At 45.3% G+C, this 21929-nt stretch overlaps 1 protein-coding gene across 3 annotated transcripts in view; it reads left to right on the top strand.

Annotated features, from left to right (window-relative positions):
• NTRK3 (neurotrophic receptor tyrosine kinase 3) overlaps positions 1 to 20160 on the top strand; it is a 1577634-nt gene extending 1557474 nt beyond the window's left edge. For 2 of the 3 annotated variants that reach the window (XM_086958116.1, XM_086958115.1), the window contains exons 17-18: positions 8086 to 8244; positions 19799 to 20123. In XM_086958116.1, coding sequence (XP_086814242.1) covers positions 8086 to 8244; positions 19799 to 19984 — 345 coding nt within the window. In that variant the 3' untranslated portion in view covers positions 19985 to 20123. Of the gene's footprint in view, positions 1 to 8085; positions 8245 to 19798 lie in introns of all 3 variants that reach the window. The other variant, XM_086958117.1, reaches the window with a different exon arrangement.
• The last annotated feature ends 1769 nt before the right edge of the window (positions 20161 to 21929 follow it).

Below are 21929 nucleotides of genomic sequence, written 5' to 3'. Positions count from 1 at the left end.
TTTTTGACTTATCATTTGCAAAAATATCTCTCCAGTAGAGTATATGGTAAAAAAGGAGAACAGCTATAACTGATTGAAGAATATTTTTGTGAGTGCTATTTAGGCCACAACATTTATGAAATTATATTTTTGTATTAATATTCCCACATAGTTTAGGATGTTTCAGGAATACGGGAGGCGTAGCCCTTCATAAAATGCACAAGAGAAGAGAGCTTGTGGGCCACCCAAAGTCAGATGTACAATTAAATCGAGAATCCCATGAGAGAATTGCAATTGCTTTGTAGATAGAAGTTTATAATTACACCGGGCGGGTCAACATGAGACTGTTTTGTAGGATAGACTACTCAGATGCCGGAGTATGAAGTGGAAGAAAGCTCTAGACTTTGTAATGAACCTTGAACCACCCAATGAAAATTTTCTAATTGTGAAGTGCTAAAGAAAATAATTTCCATTTGTAACAAAAACCTTAATGTATAGTCATTTAAAGCAACACATATATAAAGCATATGTTTAAACAAAAGGGGTTTAATCACTAGCCATGCTTTGGAGAGAAAGGAATGATGTATATTCAGTATGCAAACATCATTCTCTCTGGAGTATCCAACTTTGTGCAGGTGCAAACTTAGTTTAATTCATATAAATTGTCATTGTGGCATCCATAAAGCGACACCACGCGGTGAATGGAGAGCAGCCGCCGTCCTCTTTATATTAATTTACATTTGTTATGATTTATGATGCCAAGCTCATGTGAAAAGACGTGCATGTAAAATATTTTGTTGTGAGCAAGCAGCAGACCTTTGGAATTCTGAAGGTTCGAGCACGTACGTGTTTTAAGGGCATTGTGACCTTCTGGTGCATGACAGGTGTCAGGCCAGGTCTGTTGAGGACATATATATGACCAATGGATTCTGAATGCCTGCTTGTGGCACCACTGGGCTGAAGCTGTGATGTGGGTCTTGTCACTTTATGTGCGAAGTGAAATTACTCGAAAAGACAAGTGGCCAAAGCATATACATTCGGGCTCTTCACAGGTGCGATAGTGCAGCAATGCCGACGCCGGCCCCACCCACTTTTCATTATAGCTGGGACAGAATAGTTTGGATGTGCATGTTTGCAGTTATCTGTACATGGTGGAAAATGGAGCAGTATTATGGGCTTTCGAAGTGGTCTAAAGGGTTTTTCCTCCAAGACTGTCGAAATTATTTTGATTATTTTATTATTTTGATTTTTTTTGTTTTCTGTCTGAGGCATGCGCTTGATGTTGAGAATGGCCTGTTCTGGAGGGATGTATTGCATGATTTTCCGCACGATGTGCCATTTTGCCCATACCCTCAACAAGCATAGAGTGTGGCTGAGGGTTTTTTATCAGTGAGAAAATGAACACTGCTATGCTGGGTTCTTCATGATTTTCACCTATTTATGCCACTTAATAGTGCTTGGGATAGAATGTCCACATCCCTTGGCTTTCCTGATATCATCATGTCACCACGTTTGTAATTAGGAGGGTTTTAGGATTACTTTATTATTCAGTAATACATGCAGTCGGGTAGATTCCACATTCCATTCATCTATGCCATGATATGGCTTACAAATTTTCTATCGATCGTAGCTGTGCGCAGCAGTTCAACCCAAAGGACCTTGGGCCTTATTTATGAAGGACTTGCGCCACTTTTGCGTCACTTTTAAAATGGGAAAAAGTGACGCACCAGTGGCGCAAGGCCTTTATAAATGAGACTCCTGGGGCCTCATTTATGAGGCCCCTTGCGCCATCGGAACTTCACTTTTCATGAAGTTCCGTGGCGCAGAAGCCTGCGTGGTATTTAGCAGGCAGCAGTACGCCAGTTTTTGTGGCGTAATGCTGCCTGATAAATATCAGTCCCTTTAACGCAGTGTTCTGCGTTAAAGGGGCGTGCAATGGGTGTTGCTGGGGGCGTTCCCAGCAACATCCATGGCCTTTTGACACTGCCCCAGATTCGTAACTCTGAAGCAGTGCCAAAAGCTTACGCCTCCCCAGGGGAGGCGTAAGGGAGGCGCAACAGGGAGAAATGTCTTTATTTCTCCTCGTATTTCCTTTTTCTATGTGTGCTGCATTCTGCAGCACACATGGAAAGAGGAAAAGCCTCTTGTGATTATTTTTGTACAGAAAGGTTTCCCTTCCTGTACAAAAATAATCTTCCCCGCAACACAGGCACCCTTGCACCATGGTGCAAGGGTGCCTGCGCTGGCGCAGGCAGCCCATTGTGCGCCGGCGGAGGGGAAAAGGACAGGAATGCGCCGCATCTTATAGATACGGCGCATTTCTGCCCCTTTCTTTTGCCGTAGGGAAGTGCAGCAGGAAGGCCTGCTGCGCTTCCCTACGGCAGAAAGTCATAAATGAGGCCCCTTGTATTTGGATATTGCTTAAATCTATACAGACAAGTCAATGAACTGCATGTGCATATTTTGTAAGAATTTAAATGTATATAAAAAAACTATTTAATCTACTCAAAGTGCATACACAAAGAAGACCGATATGAATTGTATAAACTCTGTGGCCGACATTGTCGAGCATTACCCCCAGGTCCCTCCGTCCTCGACACCTTCATACTAACAAGTGGAGATAACCATCTCCAGACAGAAAAAAAACAAGAGGAATGCTGGGACACTAATACTGCCCCTCCCCCCGGGAGTACATAAGCAGTACTTACCCAGCAGACCTCCTGTTCTTTTTTTCTGTCTTCGACAGAATGGACTGATGGATGCTGTTGCTGTTGCTGCTCCTGCACCTGCTCCTGCTGGGCTGGGGTGGCGTGCAGGCTCTTCTCTGCTCCCTCTGCCCGGCTGCCTGGCTTCGCGGGCAGTGGTGATGTTTCCTGGTGTGCCTGCCTCCCGGCCTGCCGGGCTTGCTGGGAGGCATGGCTTGTTCCTAGCTGGTATTCCGGATTCCTACCGGCCCTTTGCGGCTGGTGCGCCGCCTCCCGGTTGCTTCCGGGTCGCTGTGCGCGTCTCCCCGAGCTTGGCCGGGTGGGAGTCGCGCTGCGCTGGATGCTTGGAGTCCGGTGCCGGCTGTTTGTGTGGGGGCCTTGTTGGTGATGCTCTGGCCCCCGCTCCGGGTGAGTCCCGCTTTGCGGTATTTTGCTATCTCTCTCTGTGTGCAGAAGTGACTCCTGCTGGTTTCTCGTACACCGGTGGGGTGGGGGCCTTGTTCCTGGGGTTGGCCCCCGCTCCGGGTGTGTCCCGTTTCAGGGTCTTTTTTTGTTCCTCTGTATGTTCCTGTCTTTGTAGGTGAGCTGTCACGGGGGGACGGAGATTGCTGTGTTGGTGCTGCTGTCGGCCTGTGGGTGGTTCCTGCCCGTTTTCTTTCCGTTTGCTGACGCGGATTGATGGCAGGCTAGCCTTCTGGTATAATGCCTAGTTTCTGCACGGAGACTACTGGAGATGCCGAGGATTGAGCCCGGGGCCTCATGCATGGGATGCTTCCGCTCTGCCTCTGAGCTGTACTGTGGGGAGGTTTGTGCCGGGATGTCCCAGGGCTATGTTTCTCCTGTGCATGTTTTCCTCCTAGGACGGGGGGGCTACGCTGGAACTGGGTATCCGATTTGTATCCTGTTCTTTGCACGTCGCTTTTCCTGCTCATGTCTACTGTTGCATGATGTTGAGTGATGTCTGACCATCATGTTGGGATCGTCTGCTGCGTGACTCTGTTTTCTGTCCAGCCTGACACTGGTCATTTCAGGGTATTATGTTGCGGGCGTGGATCGCTTTCTCCCTGTCTGTTTTTCAGCTGCTGTGTATCTTCAAGTGGAGGAGTGTGGCCCAATGGTTAGAGCGATGGTCCCTGCTGCAGAGGTCTAGCCCGGGACCAGGGTTCAGTTCCCCGCCTCGGTGGGTCTTGGGCTCTTATTTCCACGGACCTATATACCCGGTCTCGCACTTTCGAGTTTGGGCATGGTGGTGTACGTGCTTATGTGTGGTGCTGTGGCTTTTTTACTGGCTGCGCCCCATGTCCTCACTGTTTGTTTTCTCTGTGGCATGTGTACTTTTGGAGATGTGGGTATCGCATCCCTTTGTTTCCGTTCCCTGCTGTGGTGCCGTTGATGCGGGCTCCTGTTTTGTGGGGTTTACAATGGACCTTCCAGTTCGACCCTCCTGCCTTCTGCTCCGCTGGGGCTGGATGTTGGCGACTTCTTCCTACTGTTAGCTCTGTTGAAATGTCCTGGGTGCAGTGCCTCAGCCTTGACCTGGTTTTGGTCTCTTTACGGTGGGGGCCTTGTTGTGGTGTTGGCCCCCGCTCTGGCTGTTTTTCGCCACCCCCTTTTTTGCTTCTTGGTGCTGCTTGGCGTTGGCCTGCGCCTTCTGCTCGTGGCCCGTGGGTTCGGGGCTGGCCCCGGCTGTCCTGCTGTCCGGCTGCTGCCTGTCCTGGGGTGTTGCCTGGCCTGCCTTCTGGAGTGCGTCTTTTTCGTTTCTTCCTTGCCTCCGGGCCGCCCCGGGTCTTGCTGTTCTGCGGTGGTGGGCGTTCCGGGGGTCTTCTCCTGCTGGGTCTCTTCTTCAGGGGTGCCCCGGCTCTGGATGGCTCTGTGGGCGTTTGCTCTTTCTGTTTGACGGCTGTCTCGGGTTGGCGTGGGTTCTGGTCGACTCTGTGATGGCTGTTTCCTTTTCGCCGGCTCTGCCTTTGCTTGCTCCTGGGATTCCCTGTGTTGTTGGGGTTTTCCTGCCTGCTGGCTTGCCCCTTGCCCTCTGCTGATCTTTTGGTATGCCCGTCCGCTTCAGGCTCCCTGCCCCGCCTGCTGGTGGGTCAGTGTTTTCTGCTCCTTGGCCCGCTACATGCGTGGGGGGGGGGGGAAGGCCTGTTGGCTCCCCTTGTTCGGGTTGGCCTGCCGTGTTGTTCTCCCTTGCCTCCGCTGCGGGCTGGCTCTTGGGGCCTCTGTTCCGCTTGGGTGTCCTAGTTTTTCCCTTGCTGGCTTCTGTATGGATGGTGGGTGTCTGGGGCTCCTGGTTTCTGGCCTGGTTCCTCCCGTCCCCTGGGCTGTGCCTGGTTCCTGTAGAGTATTGCCTGCTCCGTGCCGGGGGCTCTTTGGGGTGTTCTGTCCCCTGGGGTTCTGTTCCTCCCTGCCTGCGCTTGTTCTCGTCTGTTCCCTGCCGGGTGCTTGGTTGGGTGCCTGCCTGGGTCTTCCTGCTGCCTCCCTTTGCTCCGGCCTGTGGCTTCTGGTGTTGTCCGGGGGCCGTTTCTGTGTGCTTGGATGGGCTGCTTGTGCGCTGGCTCCCCCTGTGCTTGCCTTTGGCTTGCTTCTTGGGTTTTCTGTCCGCCCCTCCTGTTTCTCCCTTGGTGCCTGCCTGGTTTGTTCCTGGCTGGTGCCTCCTGGCTGCTGCCGTTTTCTGGGGTGCCTCCGGTTCTCCGGGTTGGTTTGCTGCCCCCGTGCTCCGCTGTCTGCGCGGTGTTTGTGTTTGGTTGGGCCGGGTTGGTGCCTGACTGGCCTCCTGGGGCTGCTGGATGCTGTCATCTCGCTGTGTGGTTCTGGTCTCGCCTGGTTCCCTTGGTGGGTGCCTGGCTGAGGTTTTGGCTGGGGCGTGCCGCTCCTGCTTGTTGGGCTCCTTTTTGGGCTCTGCTTCCTGGCTGGTGTCCCTTTGGGTCCTGGCGGGGTGTTCTGCATTGAGGCCGCTTCTTGGTGGTTCCTTCTGGGCCTTCTCATGCTGTTGGTTCTCTTCCCGGGCTTGTTTTTCCCGGTATTGGGGGCCTGTGTGGGGTTCTGTGGCTATGGTTCTGCCGGCTTCCTGCTGGTTGTGTGTGGCTTCGGGCTGTGCCTTCTGGGTTTCGGGCTGTGCTGGCCTTTTTGGCCTGCTCTGGGGGTTTGTTGCCGGCCTTTTCCGGGTTCTTCCTGGTTCTGTGTTCCTGGCTTGCTCCTTCCTCCCTTGCTTTCCCGGGCTTTGTTCCCTGTGTGGGTCTGTTTGGCTGCCCCTCCCTCTCTGGTTGGGGTGCTGTTCTGTGGTGCTCGTGACTCTGCGGGTCCCTCCCTCCGGGCTGCGGGTTGTCTGTGGTTTCCTGCTGCTTGGTCCTCTGCTTTCCTTCGGGGTTTGCTTGGGCCTGCTGTTTCTCCTGCGTGTTCGGGTTGCTTGGCTCTGGTCCTGGCTTCCCGTTTCTGTTGGGATTTGCTGGAATCTTTTTGTGGTTTAATTGGCTCCTCTCCGGCGTTGCTGGGTTGGGGCCTTGTGGTTGTGGTCTGGGTGCTGTGCTCCCTGGGCTTTCCTTTTCCCGCTGCTCCTGCCCTTGCTGCTTGACTGGCCTGGGTGTGGGTTTCCTGTGCCTTTTGGGCGCCTTCTTTGTGCTGCCCTCTGTGCCTCGTTGGCCGGCTGATGGGGTTTCCCGGTTGCTCTGTGCTCCCCTCCTGCCTTTTGTTCCATCCCTTTGGGGTTGGGGTTTTCGGGGCTTGTGGTCGGTTTCTCTGTTCCCGTCCTGGTTGAGTTTTCTTTGTTGCCTGGTTTCCGGTCTTGTTGGCCTCTCCTTGTTTGGTGGGCTTTCAGCTGGGTTCTGGGGTTCCTTCCCATCCCTGTTTTTTGGGTCAGGGTTCTGGGTCCTGTTCGGCTTCTGGGTGCTTGTTACCTGTTGGGCCCCCGCGGTGGGGTTTCCTCCTCGGTGCTCTTGGGCTTAGGTCCCTTCTTTTGGGAGTTTGGCCGTGTTTCTGGCCTGTGCTTCTCCTTCCTTTTGGGGCTGGGCGCTTGTGCCTGCGCTCTGTTGTCCGTTCCTTCTTTGGCTTTCTTCCGGGTTGTCTCGTCTTCCTGGTGGGTCTGCCTGGCCCTGTGTGCCTTCCTGCTGGTTTTGGCCTGGGCGGTCTTCTCCGGTGGGTTGTTTTGGCTGGTCTTGGTGTCCTGGTCCTGGTCCAGGTCCCGGTTGCCGGTTTCTCGGGTTGGTGGCCTCCTTTCTTTGGGGCTCCGGTCCTTGTCCTTGCTGTCCTGTTCTGGGTTGCGGGCCGGCCTGTTCCTGCGGTCTTCCTTTCCTCCTTCGCGGTGCTCCCTTGGGTGGCTGCTTTTGTTGTGGTTTCCTGGGTGTGCTTGTGCGTGCGGAAGGCCGGGTTTTCTGCTTTGGTATTCTCCACTTGTTAGTATGAAGGTGTCGAGGACGGAGGGACCTGGGGGTAATGTCCTATTACTTACCGGTAATCTTCATTACTCCGGGTCCCGTAGTCCTCGAGACCTTCATGCGCCCCTCCCTCCCTCCCGGGCGGCCGGCCTTCCTGTCTGGGCTTGTTAGTGCAGGAGGTCTGCTGGGTAAGTACTGCTTATGTACTCCCGGGGGGAGGGGCAGTATTAGTGTCCCAGCATTCCTCTTATTTTTTTTTCTGTCTGGAGATGGTTATCTCCACTTGTTAGTATGAAGGTGTCGAGGACTACGGGACCCGGAGTAATGAAGATTACCGGTAAGTAATAGGACATTTCCATTTAGCTGTTTTGCGCAGCAATACTGCGCACAATCATAAACCTTATTCAAGTACAGTTTAGAATGAGGAAAAACTATGCAGGTTAAATACTCACTGCTAACACCTGTTTGTGACAACTCACGGGGTCATTTGTTATTCTGAACTCAAATGAACAATGATATGTGTTGTTCTTCGTTTGTTGCGCATGGAAAGTAAAAAACTAGCATTGGCATGTGTATATAAAACACATTATCATTATATAAAAGAGAATATCAAGAGAGAATTGCCACACTAAGGTTAACCATCTTCTTTCGTGTTGTTTAGACAAGAACATTTTGTAATTGCTGTTGGGTGGGATGCTGGCGCAGTGTGTGTGAAATGGCACTGGTATGAAGATGCTTTTTGGTTTCAGCTGTAAAGCTCTTTAGAGCTGCGCAGCAATCAAAATACCAACCCAACTGCAACATTGCCCACTTTTCCAAATTACACTGAAATACATTTAAAGTATACCAATTTTCATAGCCAGCAGTACACTTTAGAAAACCGGAAAACTTTTACGAAAAAACGAAGATTACTCAACTTTCTGATGGTTTGTGGTGAAATTCTATTTTTACGTAACATTAATCACAAATGTACAGTTTTGGACTTCATCTCACAGTGCAGTGGTGTGAGTTAATGTCTGTTTCTCTCTTAGGTGGGTGGCCACACCATGCTGCCTATCCGCTGGATGCCGCCTGAGAGCATAATGTACAGGAAATTCACCACAGAGAGTGACGTGTGGAGTTTTGGGGTCATCCTCTGGGAGATCTTCACATACGGGAAGCAGCCCTGGTTTCAGCTGTCAAACACAGAGGTACGGTATGGCCAAATCAAAAGGAGGGATGGTGCTCAGAGGCATCCACAATGTGGGAAACAAATGTTTGTATTTTTAGCAAAGGCGCTTCACTGAAAGAGATTCCGTCTAACCAAGAAAATGTCCTTCAGTCCTACGGGTACAGTTGGGAACCATGAAATCATCTTTCTGTCATAAGTCTATTTCGTTTCATGTGCTCCTCTGTTGCGAAGGGATAAAAGACAGGAGGCTTTGGCCCAGGTCCATACCAGTGCTTAATTAGTAAAATATTAAGTGCCAGGGCTCTGACCAGGAGGCCACTGGAGCTTGCACCACCTATCGCCCCTGTCATTGCTGCCAAAACAACTACATACCATCTCTCTTGCATGTAAATGTGACAGTTCAGGTTATTCCAGGTCCCCAAAGCTAAAGGAATGGCTGAGGAGGCCGGTATTGGTAATTGTTCAATGTATATTGTTTTCCCAAACAACTGTTATACTGCTCATCCCTATATTACATAAGCAGCACCACCTTGTGGCAGACTGCCCTAAGTGTGGTGTTGACAATGAGGTGCCGTGCCGAGCACCGGAAACCAATTAAGTGCCGGTGCTCAGCACCGGAAAGCTCTGGCTCAAATTAAGCACTGGTCCATATTGCCACACTACTAGGGTCCTCGCGCTCATTTCACGTTTGCATCATAAAAAACAAGCATTTGCAATGCAATCGATCTCGCCTTTGGGACCTTATATATATTTAGCTATGCAGCACATCTACCTGGGTGCTGAAACACCTACTGTCTTTAACATGGAGGGAAACTAAGCACCAAACTGCGTGACGTGCCAGGTATGGAAACAGAATGAGGGAAATATATCATTCCAGCGGGAAAAGGTATAGTCCAAAGCTCTGTTTTTAATATAAAATCAGGGAATTCGGTAGTCATATCACTGAAAATACAAGAGTTGAAAAAAATATTATTGTCGACGGGTGCTAGTGAAGACAATTTCAATGGACTGTAATCTAGACAATGCTAAAGTGATTCTGGTATTTTACTGACCTCTGCTGGTTGTTTTCTATCAAAAACGTTAAATAGAGGCAGTTGTCAGAAAAAAAACAGAAAGTCCCTCAGCAGTAAGCAATTCTGGTACTTTACTGACCTCTACTGTTCATCTTCTATCAAGACAGTTAAACAGAGGCAGTTGGACAAGCAGGTAGCAATTCTGGTATTTTACTGACCGCTACTGGTCATTTTCCATCAAGACAGTTAAATATGGGCAGTTGAACAGAAAAAAGCAGACAAGTCCTAGGGCTGATTTCCAGAGCCTACAAAGTGCACACACAAATACATATGTACTAAAGTATGTGCAAGAGGTCTTGAATGCTCGAACTAAAAAGCAGGCAAGTCTGTACCTTTATAATGCAACTAACACTTTTTCCCCAGTTTACTCGATTCCCACTATTGCGCACTATAACTTGGATGAGAAACCAAGAAAATACCTGAAAAAGTTTTGGCCCTGATCCCACCAAAGTTTCTGACATGCAGGTCTGAGGTCTTGTCGGTCACTGCAATGGATGATTGAGGTACCCTATTGTTTGCAATGATGCACAAAGTCATAATCTCTGAGCATCCTTGATGGTGAAAGCTGCTCTACCGCCTACAAACATCCTTTGTGGCACAATCTAATTAGGAAGTATTGTTTCAGATATAGTTCGGTTCAATGCTGCTTGCTAACTGTGCCAATATGCATGCCCAAGAAGACCACTACACCGATGAATAAGAAGGGGCAATTTGTATTAATTATCTTAAATACAAGAATGCCGACGATGCATCTACTGTGATTTAATTTTACAACTAGTAAGTAGTGTAGGGTGAAACCTGTGACTCCAGCAATCAAAGTTCTTTTTAGACTGAAGGCCATTTTATGTAAGTGAATACTACACACATAGAATTCAAGAAGCACCGTAGAATGAACACGCTGCAAAATGAACATGTGATTGTAGTTTACTAAAAAACTGCTACAACTCGTACACTATCTACTATCGAGCAAAGCTCAGAAAAAACTAGCAGATGTCCTCCAAGTATCACTGTCTCCAGATAGGAGTGTTGACATGTTTGAAAAAGTTTTATGGTCACTGAATCCATTCAGTAGAATTTTTTCATGCAGAACGTTTCAGTTCACAATTCAGCAGATTGGAGTCATTTATGGAGTAGTGAATATGACTTTATTTCGGTTAAGAAAACTTAAAAGCACATTTACACATCTCATACATATATATAATACATATTAGTACAATAAAGGGCAGTTAAAAAATCCATCAGTATCATTTCTGCAATGCCTTGATATACGTCTATTAAAAAAGACAATCATGAGAGGTAAAGTGCAAATAGCCTTTTGAAACACGCCTAGTCACCATAAGTGCACCTCCCAGGAACTCAAGGTCCATTATGTAGACCCACAAGCATGCCTCTCCAAAACAGAAAAGTCCCAATGGTTTATCACCCATCCATAATTTATCACAATAAATGGATTAATATAGCCTTATAGCCCAACCTAGCGGGCTCTACCGGCCATTAAAGGCCCGCTCCAGCATTAAAGGCCCATTGGAAGGCGAGGGCCTTTACCAAGGGAGTGGCCTTTAATGACCAGTAGAGCCCATTAGGAGGGTTTTAAGGCTATTAGAAAATTCCTCCCCTAGAGGGCAAAATGTTTTAATTACTAAAACATAGGCCTCTTAGAGCCCTTGGGGGTTTAAATCCCTTTAGGCTCGGATAGGCCTTTGCTCACAGCAACAGCAACAGTTGTGAACAAAAACAGCATTGGAATGTTGCTCTGCAGGCTTCGACCGGCCCGTAGAAGCCCGGAGCACTCCATTGTATTCAATGGAGGCCTCCACATTACAATGTTCTTATCAGTTATAGACATTTTTACCAGAAGGGTTTAGAAGAGAACGAAATTATCATCAAAGTGTGTTGCTTTGTTAAAAGGTCAGTTCTGTGGTGGTTTTGATATGGTTTTAATGAGATTATATGACATTATAAGTTTTGCAATAAACATTAAAAGGTGCAATTTGCTTTATAAATGTAAGCCCTTTTTCTTCCACTCTAGATTAATCGACTATAAAAAAATGTCAATGGAAGATTTAAGAAGGTTAATAAACAAAGTACCATCAAACTACAAGCTTATAAAACTGTCAATTCTGCAATTATTTAGTGCAGTCCGCATAGAATTTTAAAAATTGTGACTTTCTCTACTAGTGCAGTATACCTTCAAAATGCATGCTGACATTCTCTTTCTCTTAAGCTGTTGACTTTTTATGGAGTAAAATTATAATCCCCCCCAAAAAAAGAAGGGCGTCTGAGAGAAACTTCCGATCAGACATGATTGTTTTCATGAACTCTCCTTCACATATTTTGTATGCCCCGATGTTAATATCACCCAGCCAACACCTTGCGAAGGGCGGACCTTGGGACTCTCGCCAGCACATTTGAGCAGCTTCAGCTGGCTGCAGCGCGGGTGTCTTAGAAGCGGCTTGTCCCTACCTCATAATACAGGAGGGTAATTAGTAAGAAATAACCAAAGAAGAGAACCAAGTTCTCTGCTTCACATCTCGCCACCCCACCAGCTCTCCTAAGAGATAATGCTTCAAGGTGTAGTGTTTCTCCCCTTAGCTGAGTGCGGCTTCCCCGGGCTGACTACTAACCTCATGTCCAAGATAATAAAGGCCTGTGTAAGCTTCAAAAATGAAACAAGCTCCATTAATAGACCAAAGTGATAATCTAGACTAAAAAATAATGGCCTAGAAGTCACCATCATCCCCAGTGAGTAGTAACCGTCCCCCATCTGGTGCAACAGATGCAGGCACATCCCATACCCCCTCCAGATTCATCGGCTAGTCACCCGAAGAAAATTGCATCAGGCGAAGATCAACTCGATAACTTAGAGTGGTATCTCCAAAACAAATTGGGGCCACAGCAGGCTGGTGATAGACCGAAACCAGCCCACTCACGCACTAATATTGGGAAAGCCACAACAAAGTATCCCAGCATCCCCCGATTGCACTCCTTACTTAGCTGTCCTTAAGAATGTCCAAAACATTGCTTCTGGCATAACTTAAAGCTACCTGGCCCTGAAAAACAAGACTCTGCACTGGATAAAAGTGAACTTGAGATGGCCTCATGATATAGCTTAAGATATCATTTTGGTAAGAAGAACTCTATGGCTTAACATCCACTCAAAAGACAGTGAAGAGGACCTCGTTCTGGTGAATTTAAATCTCACATGTTAGTAGATTTGCTCCTAAGGCGCACAAACAACCTACCTTTGGCATCAGGGAAAATAAAGGGCCTCCCCTTGGGCTACATCTACAGACCTCTGTCATTCTCCACACCCTCTAATAGGTTCACAAATCGCCAGGGCAGACCCACTGATATCCACGGTCCATCAATCTTTAATGTACCAACTAATAATACTGTTGAGCCACTATCTTCCCTGGATGCTCAAGACTGGTGGTGGTAGCACATGGCCAATGGAGGATTCAAATCTGTGGCCAAAGGGAGGTGAGGTAACCCCATCTGCTACACTCAATTCAAATTTAGACATCATAAAGGTGGATTATTGTTATCTTTGTTTGCTTTAAGAGACATGGGCTATGGAACTTTTGTACAAACTGGGCTATAGTTCTTATTATAATAATGCTCTACTGCCTGTTTGTGACAGGCCACTGGGGGGAGTCTTCTGATTTGAGTAAAAATAGACCTATATTCTCATATTGTGCCTCTAGATCTTTACTCATCTGACATTCTTGGTTTAAAAATGTGCTCTCCAGAAGGATTATTTATGTACTTATGTAATGTGTATTGTAGGCTTACAAGCAGGAGTGCAGCAGCATCTACACTGGTTGCTCTTCAACACTCTGTTCGCTTAATTGATCCAAAAGATCTGATGATCACAGGGTGAGAATTTAATATAAACTTTGAACCCATATATGTCTATGATACGATCTTCAAGCAGGAGGAGGGCAAGTGTTAGGGTATACCCTCCCTCAACTCCATACACCTTGTCCCGAGCTCAGTGGCTGCCATGTGAAAGGCAGTAGAAGGGAGCTCCCACATTTAGAAAAAGCCTGCTATTATCTTATCCAGATTACACTTTGATCAGAGCTTCAATACCGGATATATTGGAGGATTTCAAGACAGAACATAGGGAGGAGAGTGACCATTATTCCCTTCATGCTAAAATTTGGAGCTGTTGGTCTAGCGTCTCCTGCACGTCCGTGCCTTGAACTTTTATCCCAGTAATGGGTAATAAAAGCAGGTCCATTACCTGGCCATCATTCTTATGGAACCAAAAGACCCTTACTGAGATATATAATGCTTTTGCCAGGCCTTATTAGAAGCTTCCATTTCTGCCCATTCTACAATCCCTATAACAAATATACATATTGAGCTGGCAGAATTCCTGAAATTGATTTTTACCAAAGCCTTAACAACCAAATCCTTGGTCAAGACCCATAGTGAAGAAAGTAGACTATGAAATTCAAAGGACTATTGCATAGCCAAAAAAGCCCTAGTTGATGCACCCAAAAGCAAAAACATGCCAGAGGTTTGTACACTACGGGGTGCATCAAAAATAATAAAATCCACATGGCAAGCATGAAAAGATGACTGCAAAAAAGAGGGATATTTTGGAAAATGTTTGCCCATGGAAGTATGTCCTCAGTCCACAGACCGATTGCTACCTGAATCGAGGGGTCTGGATAGATAATTTCACCCAATTAAATGAACTGGCCAACTTAAAATGAACAGCTCCTCCCCGCTCCCTTTTGAACAACATCCCCTCTGATCCTCACTTTTCACTTGAGGAAGGTAGGGTAGCAATTGCCTCTATCAAACTGGAAAAGGTCCATGGGCCAGATACAATCCCTGGAGACCTACTGTGTCATGACATGTCATGTCTGTATGGATCACTTACGTTAACTCTCTGACCAATGCCATTGCATGAGGATCCCCATTCCATGACACATGGAAGGGGCACAAATATTTATATCTATAAAAAGAGAGATATGGGGAATCTTGCTAATTACAGACCAATTAGCCTTCTGTATACTCTCCAGAAAGTTTATGCAATACAGCTGCTTAATAAATTAAACAACTATATTGAGGTAACTGAAATTATTACCCCATATCAAGTAGTGTTTAGCTCCAAAGTCAGCACCATTGACCAAGTTTTAAGACTGCTGCTCATTATCTGGAAATACACCAGACGTAAAGACGATCACATTTATGATCTGATCTGAAAGCAACCTTTAACCTGGTCCCCAGAAGGCAGCTTTGGGAATCTTTAAAAGAGCTATGGGTGCCAGAAGCTGTCCTCTCCCAGCTCATAATCCTCCATCATAACAACTATGCCCAAGTCCAATGGGTTTCCCAGTGGCAATTAACTGACACAATCCCAATATGCAGAGGAGTGAGGCAGAGTTGTGCATTGCCCCCTACACTCTTCTCCTTATATGTCAATGATGTAGTCGAGACCCTTTCGCAGGGGAACATAGATGCACCAAAATTGGATGGGCCACCAAGGGCCTGGAGATTAATATCTCAAAAACGATATTCATGGCACTTAGACCCCACAAATCATTTAAACAAACTCTCTCCCTGGGTAATGAAATCCTGTAGCGCATTTTTAAACTCAAGTATTTGTGTATTATGCTTGAGTGTAGGTAATCACGGTCTCCCCACATACAGAAGAGAAGGGTTGTGAGCCAATATCAAGCCTCAGTGATTTACAAGACCTCAGTGATCTACAAGACATCCCCCAGAGCCCTACTCCCAGCCTAGAAATATACAAATGGAAGGCCCAATTAGCTGCAGTTAGAACTAGGGATCTCTAATTGGCAGAGGGATGCACCTTTGTCCAAGTAGGGACCCTTCCTTCTAGTTAAGGTAAGGGAGTTACACACTTCAGAAAACCCCTACTCACCCCTTTGGTAGCTTGGCACGAGCAGACTGGCTTAGGGCAAAGGCAATGTGCTAAGTATTTGTCCTCAAAACACAGTGAAAATACAAATGGACAACTTACTCGTTTAGAAAAATAAAGTATCTTTAGCTAAACCAAACAAGGCCAAAACGCCCAAAATACAACATACATGTATCAAATTGTGACTTTCGAACAGCTATGTCAAAAACGGAACTTGTAGAAACAAAAAAGCTCCAACTGGTGAAATTATGACGTTGTGGCAGACATAAATCCAAAGTGCGGCACCAACCGAGAGGTGTGCTGTGTTGGGCATAGAGTCATATGGATCCCCAAACAACAGTACATTGGAAAACGAAGTCTATGGATGATACATGACATCATGGAGGTGTGTTGTTGGTGCCAAAGTTGAGACCGGTTTCCTGGTTGCCACACAGGAGGTGAGGTGTGAAGTCCATAAGGAGGCGAAGTGTTGACTCCATGGACAGGGGAAGTTTTGCGGCATGGTGATGCAATGTGAAGTCGAAGAGTACGTGAAGTCACCTTTGTCGGTTATCGGCTATGTGAAAACGGGATGCAGGCTCTGGAGGAGATGGCATTGGTGTGAGTGCTGGCATCGGGAAGGCCGATAAGTACAGGCATCAAAGGCTGTCAGAGTTGCATTGCAGGCGGGAGGAGCATTGTGCACTTCACCAGTGGTGCCCTCGGCCTCGGTGCAGGTCACAGCATCACTGGCGGTACTGTTGACGACATCAGAGTTAGTTTTCATTCTTTACTGCACCAACCACATAATTCTCACAGCCCAGGAAATTGAATTGGCGCCCTTCTGAATATAAGAGTGCACAGAGGACTCCAGGTGCTGGTCAGTGGGTTGCAGCTGAAGTCTTTGTGTCCCTGAGACTTCAGAACCGGAGGCCAGCACACACAAGCCATTGGAGATTCTTCCTCAAGCGTTTTCAAGCAGAGTCTTTGTCCACTCTTTGGCAGAAGCAACAGCTGCAGGCAAGTCCAGCAGAGCACACACAGAAAAGGGACAGTACTCCTCTTTGTAGCTCTTCTTCTTGACAGAGGTTCCTCTTGAGTCCAGAAGTGACCTAGTTCTCTGGAGTTTAAAGTCCAAAACGTAGACCCCATTTTCTCTTGTTCTCTTTGTGAGAAGGGTCTCTGAGCCCAGTCCAAACCAGTTCTGTCCTTTCTGGCCCAGCCTTACTACCAGAGGTGGTGACAGCATTGTGCAGAGGAGACACTGCAAGTGAAACTCTTCCCACCACTCTAAATACAGCCAAAGGGTGATTCATTTCAGCTATGAGTCAGCCAGGAAAGGCAGGACATACCGTAAACTCCCTCCCCTTGTGGCTGTCTACTGTGAATGCACACCCCCAGCTCCTGTCACTCCAAAACCAGAAAGTCCATACAAAACCCAGCAGAGGCACACAGAATGGCAAAACAAGAATCCTTCTTTCTAAAAGTGGCATTTTCAAACACACAATGTAAAAATTATCTCTATAAAAAGATGTGTTATTACACTCTGAGTTCAGAGAGCCTAAACTCAATTTCTCTATCTCGTTCCAATTGCAAGCTATACTTGTAAGATGTTACAAAGCAACTCCCATATTAGCCTATAAGACAGATACCCTCTTAATAGTGAAAAATGGAATTGGCAGTATTTCACTATCAGGACATGTAAAACACACTAGCACATGTCCTCCTAATTACATAGACTGCACCCTGCCCATGGGGTACCTTGGACCTACCTGAGGGGTGCTTTACATGTTAGAAAAGGGAAGGTTAGGGCCTGGAAAATGGGTGCACTTGACAGGGTGACATGAAAGTTTACAAACTGCGTGCACAGACGCTACAGTGGTAAGTCTGAGGCAGATTTACTGGGCTACTCATGTCGGTGGCACAATCAGTGATGCAGGCTTACTAGTAGCATTTGATATACAGGCCCTGAGCACACACACTGCACTGTATTAGGGACTTACCAATAAATCAAATGTGCCAAACATGGATAACCAATCAAATAAAATTTTACGCACAGAGCATTTGCACTATAGCAGTGGTAAAGTGCCCAAAGTACTAAAGCCAACAAAAAAAGGTCAGGAAAAATAGGAGGAAGAAGCAAATAAATTGGGGATAAACCTGCAACAATGGCCATTTCCAGCAGCTGCCTTCTATTGCGCTGTAATCTGGTGCATTTGCATATATACTTGCTCATTACAAGAAAAATTAAGTTTTTCCACTCGCTTCTTCATCTCCCTAAGAGCACTCCATTAACCCCCCATGTTTCTCGATATTGCACTAAAATGAGTGAGGGAAATTGCTAGATTAAGGCCCCTCTTATACTGGGTGAGATTTCGACCACGGTGCGCTTAGGCCATACTATGGTGAACGCCTGACACACAATAGTCGCCGTACCTTCTCATGATTTAAATACGTCTAGTCTTGGGTTGACAAGCTGGGCCCTAGCTGCTTTTAGACGGATCCTGGATCATTGGTAGCATCTGTAAAATCACAGTTAAAAACTCACTACATCCAGGCTGGTCTCTACTGTAACCCTACCTTTGATAGGCTGACAAACCAATTTTTGCTAATTGCTGGTAGTCCCTCTTATGAAGTATTCCTTGACCATCCATTGCAGCAAATGGCAACATCCCTATATTTAAAATTCTGTTATGACACACTCACAATTGAGACATTTACTGCATCCTGGAATTCAGGCAAGAATGAGGATCCCTCATGTTTCTGCACTTTGTGTTCCTTGTCAGCCACTGAAATCCTATCCTATGTTTTTCTGCCTGGTCCAGAGAGAAATAGATACATCCACTGTGTAAATGTCTTGGTATCCAGAGGCACATGGAGGCCCTACGGTTATTGAAGGGTTAACACATCCTATCTCACTGGTTTTACCATGAGTAACTATCTATTCTCTTTAGGGCTAATAAAGATAGGCCCTAACATTCTAGGCTAGAATAATTTGGCCTCATTAGAGATATTCTATAGCTTAAGAACACAATTGTTTAAGATGTCCAGCTACTTTTAACTCACCTCAGACATTCCCAATGAGGGATGCAAGTGTGCTATCTTATATAAAAAATATCTGTTTATATGAAATATTACTGCATGACACAGAAGATGGAAATGGGAAGATTTTCTTGTACATGGTTTTACTGCATATTCAAAGAGAACTATTGTGGTGATTAGTTGCCAGCTTATATATGGCATTGCTAACAGTTGCTTCTTTGCACATGCACTTATTTTAACCTTTTATTTAGTTTTTATGATTGTTTTATATGGAGAATTTTAAAGAGAGATTTATGATTGGTTGAAAATGTAATGTTTGCATATTTTATTGAATGTGAGTTTTATGGAATACATTTTTCCGAAATAAACTTAAACTTACTAGCCATTGTAAAGTGCAGTATGTCATACAAATGCATGCCCCTATTTCGCCTCACAAGCCCAACTGCAAGTAAATATCTAAAATTACTTAAAGCCACAGATGTGAGACAAGTCATCTGCTTATTGCAGTGTAGATGACTTGTAACCCCCCTTCCACAGGAACTGAGACTGAAAATGTTTTTCATTTTTTCTCAGTGAATAGCAGATTAGGCCGCAAATACATTTATATTTAACTCATACAACCGCAATTTTCGATTAAAATTAACTATTTTTATTAAATTGTTTTTTTTATTTGCTTTATTTGTTTTTGCTACAAAGTATTAATTTTAATTTGTGGTTTTAGTGGCAAAGTAATGTTTTTTTCAAATTCAAATTCATTCTTGTATTAAAAAGATTTATACTTTCTATTTGTGATTCAGTTTTTATGGGGATTTTAGGTATAATTGCATCGATTTGTACAATGTGTCAAGTCATAATCTGGACTATTTGTACATCAGTTCCATGGACAATATCGCATACCATAAAAAATAATATTGGCTGCAGTGGATAATTAGTGCTAGTACTAAATGTCATCCTTTATCCATACTCCAGTTTTTAGCATCCCCCACCCAACACCTCCCCCGCCCCACCTCTCCGCCCCACCGAAACTCCCTCCACGGGCCGTGGCTGCCCTGCCTCAGCATTAACCCATAATTGATGCAAAAGCAAAATGGCAGCATCACCTCTCTTACGGCCTGGCAGATCAATAATCGTGACAGTGTTTGAAGTTAACAATTTCGGTAATTCTAATGTCTGTGGCATTGCCTCGTAGTAGGACATGTTACATTGCACCCTGCTAATCATTTTAGAAATGACTTTTCCTAAACTCCGTCAGTGGTGTTTATAATGTATGCAAACACTGAATTTTGGCAGCTGACATTAAGGTAACCTTCCATAGTAAAATATCAGGAAGCATTAATATGGTCTGATGGTACAGTTGTCGCTAAAAAATGGAGTTGTAACAAACTTAAAATAATTTGTCTTCAATATCTGTTCTGCTAATTATACTAGTTATAGTAAACATATAATTCGTACCTTTTCAAATAAAAACTAAAACCTATAAGTTGAATTGTTCAAAGTGCTGACCATTGTTTCTTTTAAAACAGATAGACTATTTATTAGTGTTTTAAAGTAATCTACTTCCTATATTCTTTTCTTTAAAGGTTATTGAATGCATCACCCAAGGACGCGTCTTGGAAAGGCCCAGAGTTTCTCCCAAAGAAGTCTATGACATAATGTTGGGATGTTGGCAAAGAGAACCCCAGCAGCGGCTCAACATCAAGAATATCTACAAGAATCTTCACGCCCTGGGCAAGGCCTCACCAATCTACCTGGACATACTTGGCTAACAGTGGCCATTTTACAAACACTGCTGCCCAAATGTCCTTCTTTCTCCTGTCTCATGTCCTCTTGTCCCACCCCTAGAAAATGTCTACATATAAAGAGAAATTCAAGTGCCTGCTACACATAACACAGAAACAACCTGTAATGGCGATTAGGCTTTTTATATCTTTCCCACCAATACAATATATATAAAAATTAAACAAATGTTACGAAAATCAAAGGCGATTGGAACCCCCACCTGAATTCTTGCACACAAGCGGAGGTAGATCAAAGAACATTGCGGCCACATGTGCTCTTGTTATGGGTATGTACAAAAGAATCCAGACTTGGCACGGAATTTGCAGCGACAACAACATCTACAGTGGTGAACGTGACGTCCTTATGTTGGGGTCCCCTATGCGCATTGCCCCTACTGAAGAACTATCTCCGTGAAGGAACGAAAAGCCAGACATTTCTACAAAAAGTCAAATGGGGATCAGTTAAATCTTACGGCGCCATATCTCTTGGTCTGATTAACTTCAGTTTGGACTGCAGTTTGAGATGTGCTTAATATCAGTTTCTTGGGGTATAAAAACGAAGAAAAAAAACAATTTTTCATTAGCCATTTTCGTGAAAAATGGACATTTACCTGCAGTTCAAATTCAAACTTTCAGGACAATTTTATAATTTGCTAATTGTTAAAATGTACAGAATCTATGCTTTATGAAAAGGTAAATGGCACCTACGGGTAAAAAAAAGTGATATTGTTTGAGTTAACTCGAGTTCTTACTTTTTAAAAAACTTACAATACAGATGTGCAGATTAGTGTCAGGAAACATAACATTGTGGCATTCATCGTCTTACATCCATCATGCATAATAATGTGCTTCACAAAAGTGTTTCGGAAGCCACTGTGCTCAAACAAAGTTTCTAAGTTTCTGTAGCTCACTCCTCGTTATCACCCATTGGTGTCAGCACATCCTTTGCCACTGCTGACTATCGTTTTATCTGTTAGTGGAAGGTTGCCCTCTGCTTCTGTGAAGACAAAGCAGTCCTGCTTACTGAATGTCTTTGTACGGGTCTCAGACCATGTTTTTATTGGGCAAATCAAAGTAAGGGAAGAAGCCATTATAAAAGGGGAGGTTTTAATCTAGACAATAAACACCTGGAACGACCACCAGTGATGGCAAAGAAAATAAAGAAAACAACAGAGTCCAGGAAGAAAATTGCATTTCCAAAGGTTGCTAGAGCTTACAGGTCCTTTCTGAAATGATAAGAAAGAAATTGCTGAAAATACTGCCTGAAAATTGCCTTTTCGAACAATTACCATTTAGGTATTATCATGAGTTGTCGCACGCTACAGAGATACAAAACCTCTCGGCTCTCTTGGGACATATACATTCACAAGTTGAGTTTTCATTTCAGAAGCTCTGCTTGTGCTCTTATCATAAAATGAGTGTGCCCTCTGACTTTCCTTTTCTCCCCTCTTTGGAACAACATGTCACGAATTAGAGAATGGTACATAAAGTAAAATGTTGTGACATCACTGATGGCTGGCCTTTCGTCAGAACCGGCGCTGGACTGCATGGAAAAGAACAACCAAGCTTAAATTGCAGATATTTGTTGTTTGAGACATCACAAGCCTTTAAAACTAAAAGAAAGTAGTTCTGGGTAAACGAGAGTGCTTTTTCACTGTGAGTCAGATCAACAAATAACCACAAGGCCTTTTTATCCTAAGGAAGAGTTGGCCCTGGCTGTACACGGAATAGAGGCATAAGGAGGGCTTCTGCCTTTTCCACATGCATGCATCTACAAAAGAAAAGAAACAGAGATGACTGAAGTAGGTGCTGAAAAAAGTCTCACTTTCATCTGCTGAGAATGACAGTGGCATGGCGAGCACGATGAACAATGGCCGCTGAGACCGGAGTCAAAGAGGACAGCATAAAGGCAGCCATCAGATGGAATCTGTGC

Source organism: Lissotriton vulgaris, chromosome 2_1, assembly GCF_964263255.1.
Source record: "Lissotriton vulgaris chromosome 2_1, aLisVul1.2, whole genome shotgun sequence".
NCBI classification, from domain to species: domain Eukaryota; kingdom Metazoa; phylum Chordata; class Amphibia; order Caudata; family Salamandridae; genus Lissotriton; species Lissotriton vulgaris.
Note: the sequence above shows the minus strand (reverse complement) of the source record. Positions and strands in the feature narration are given on the sequence as shown.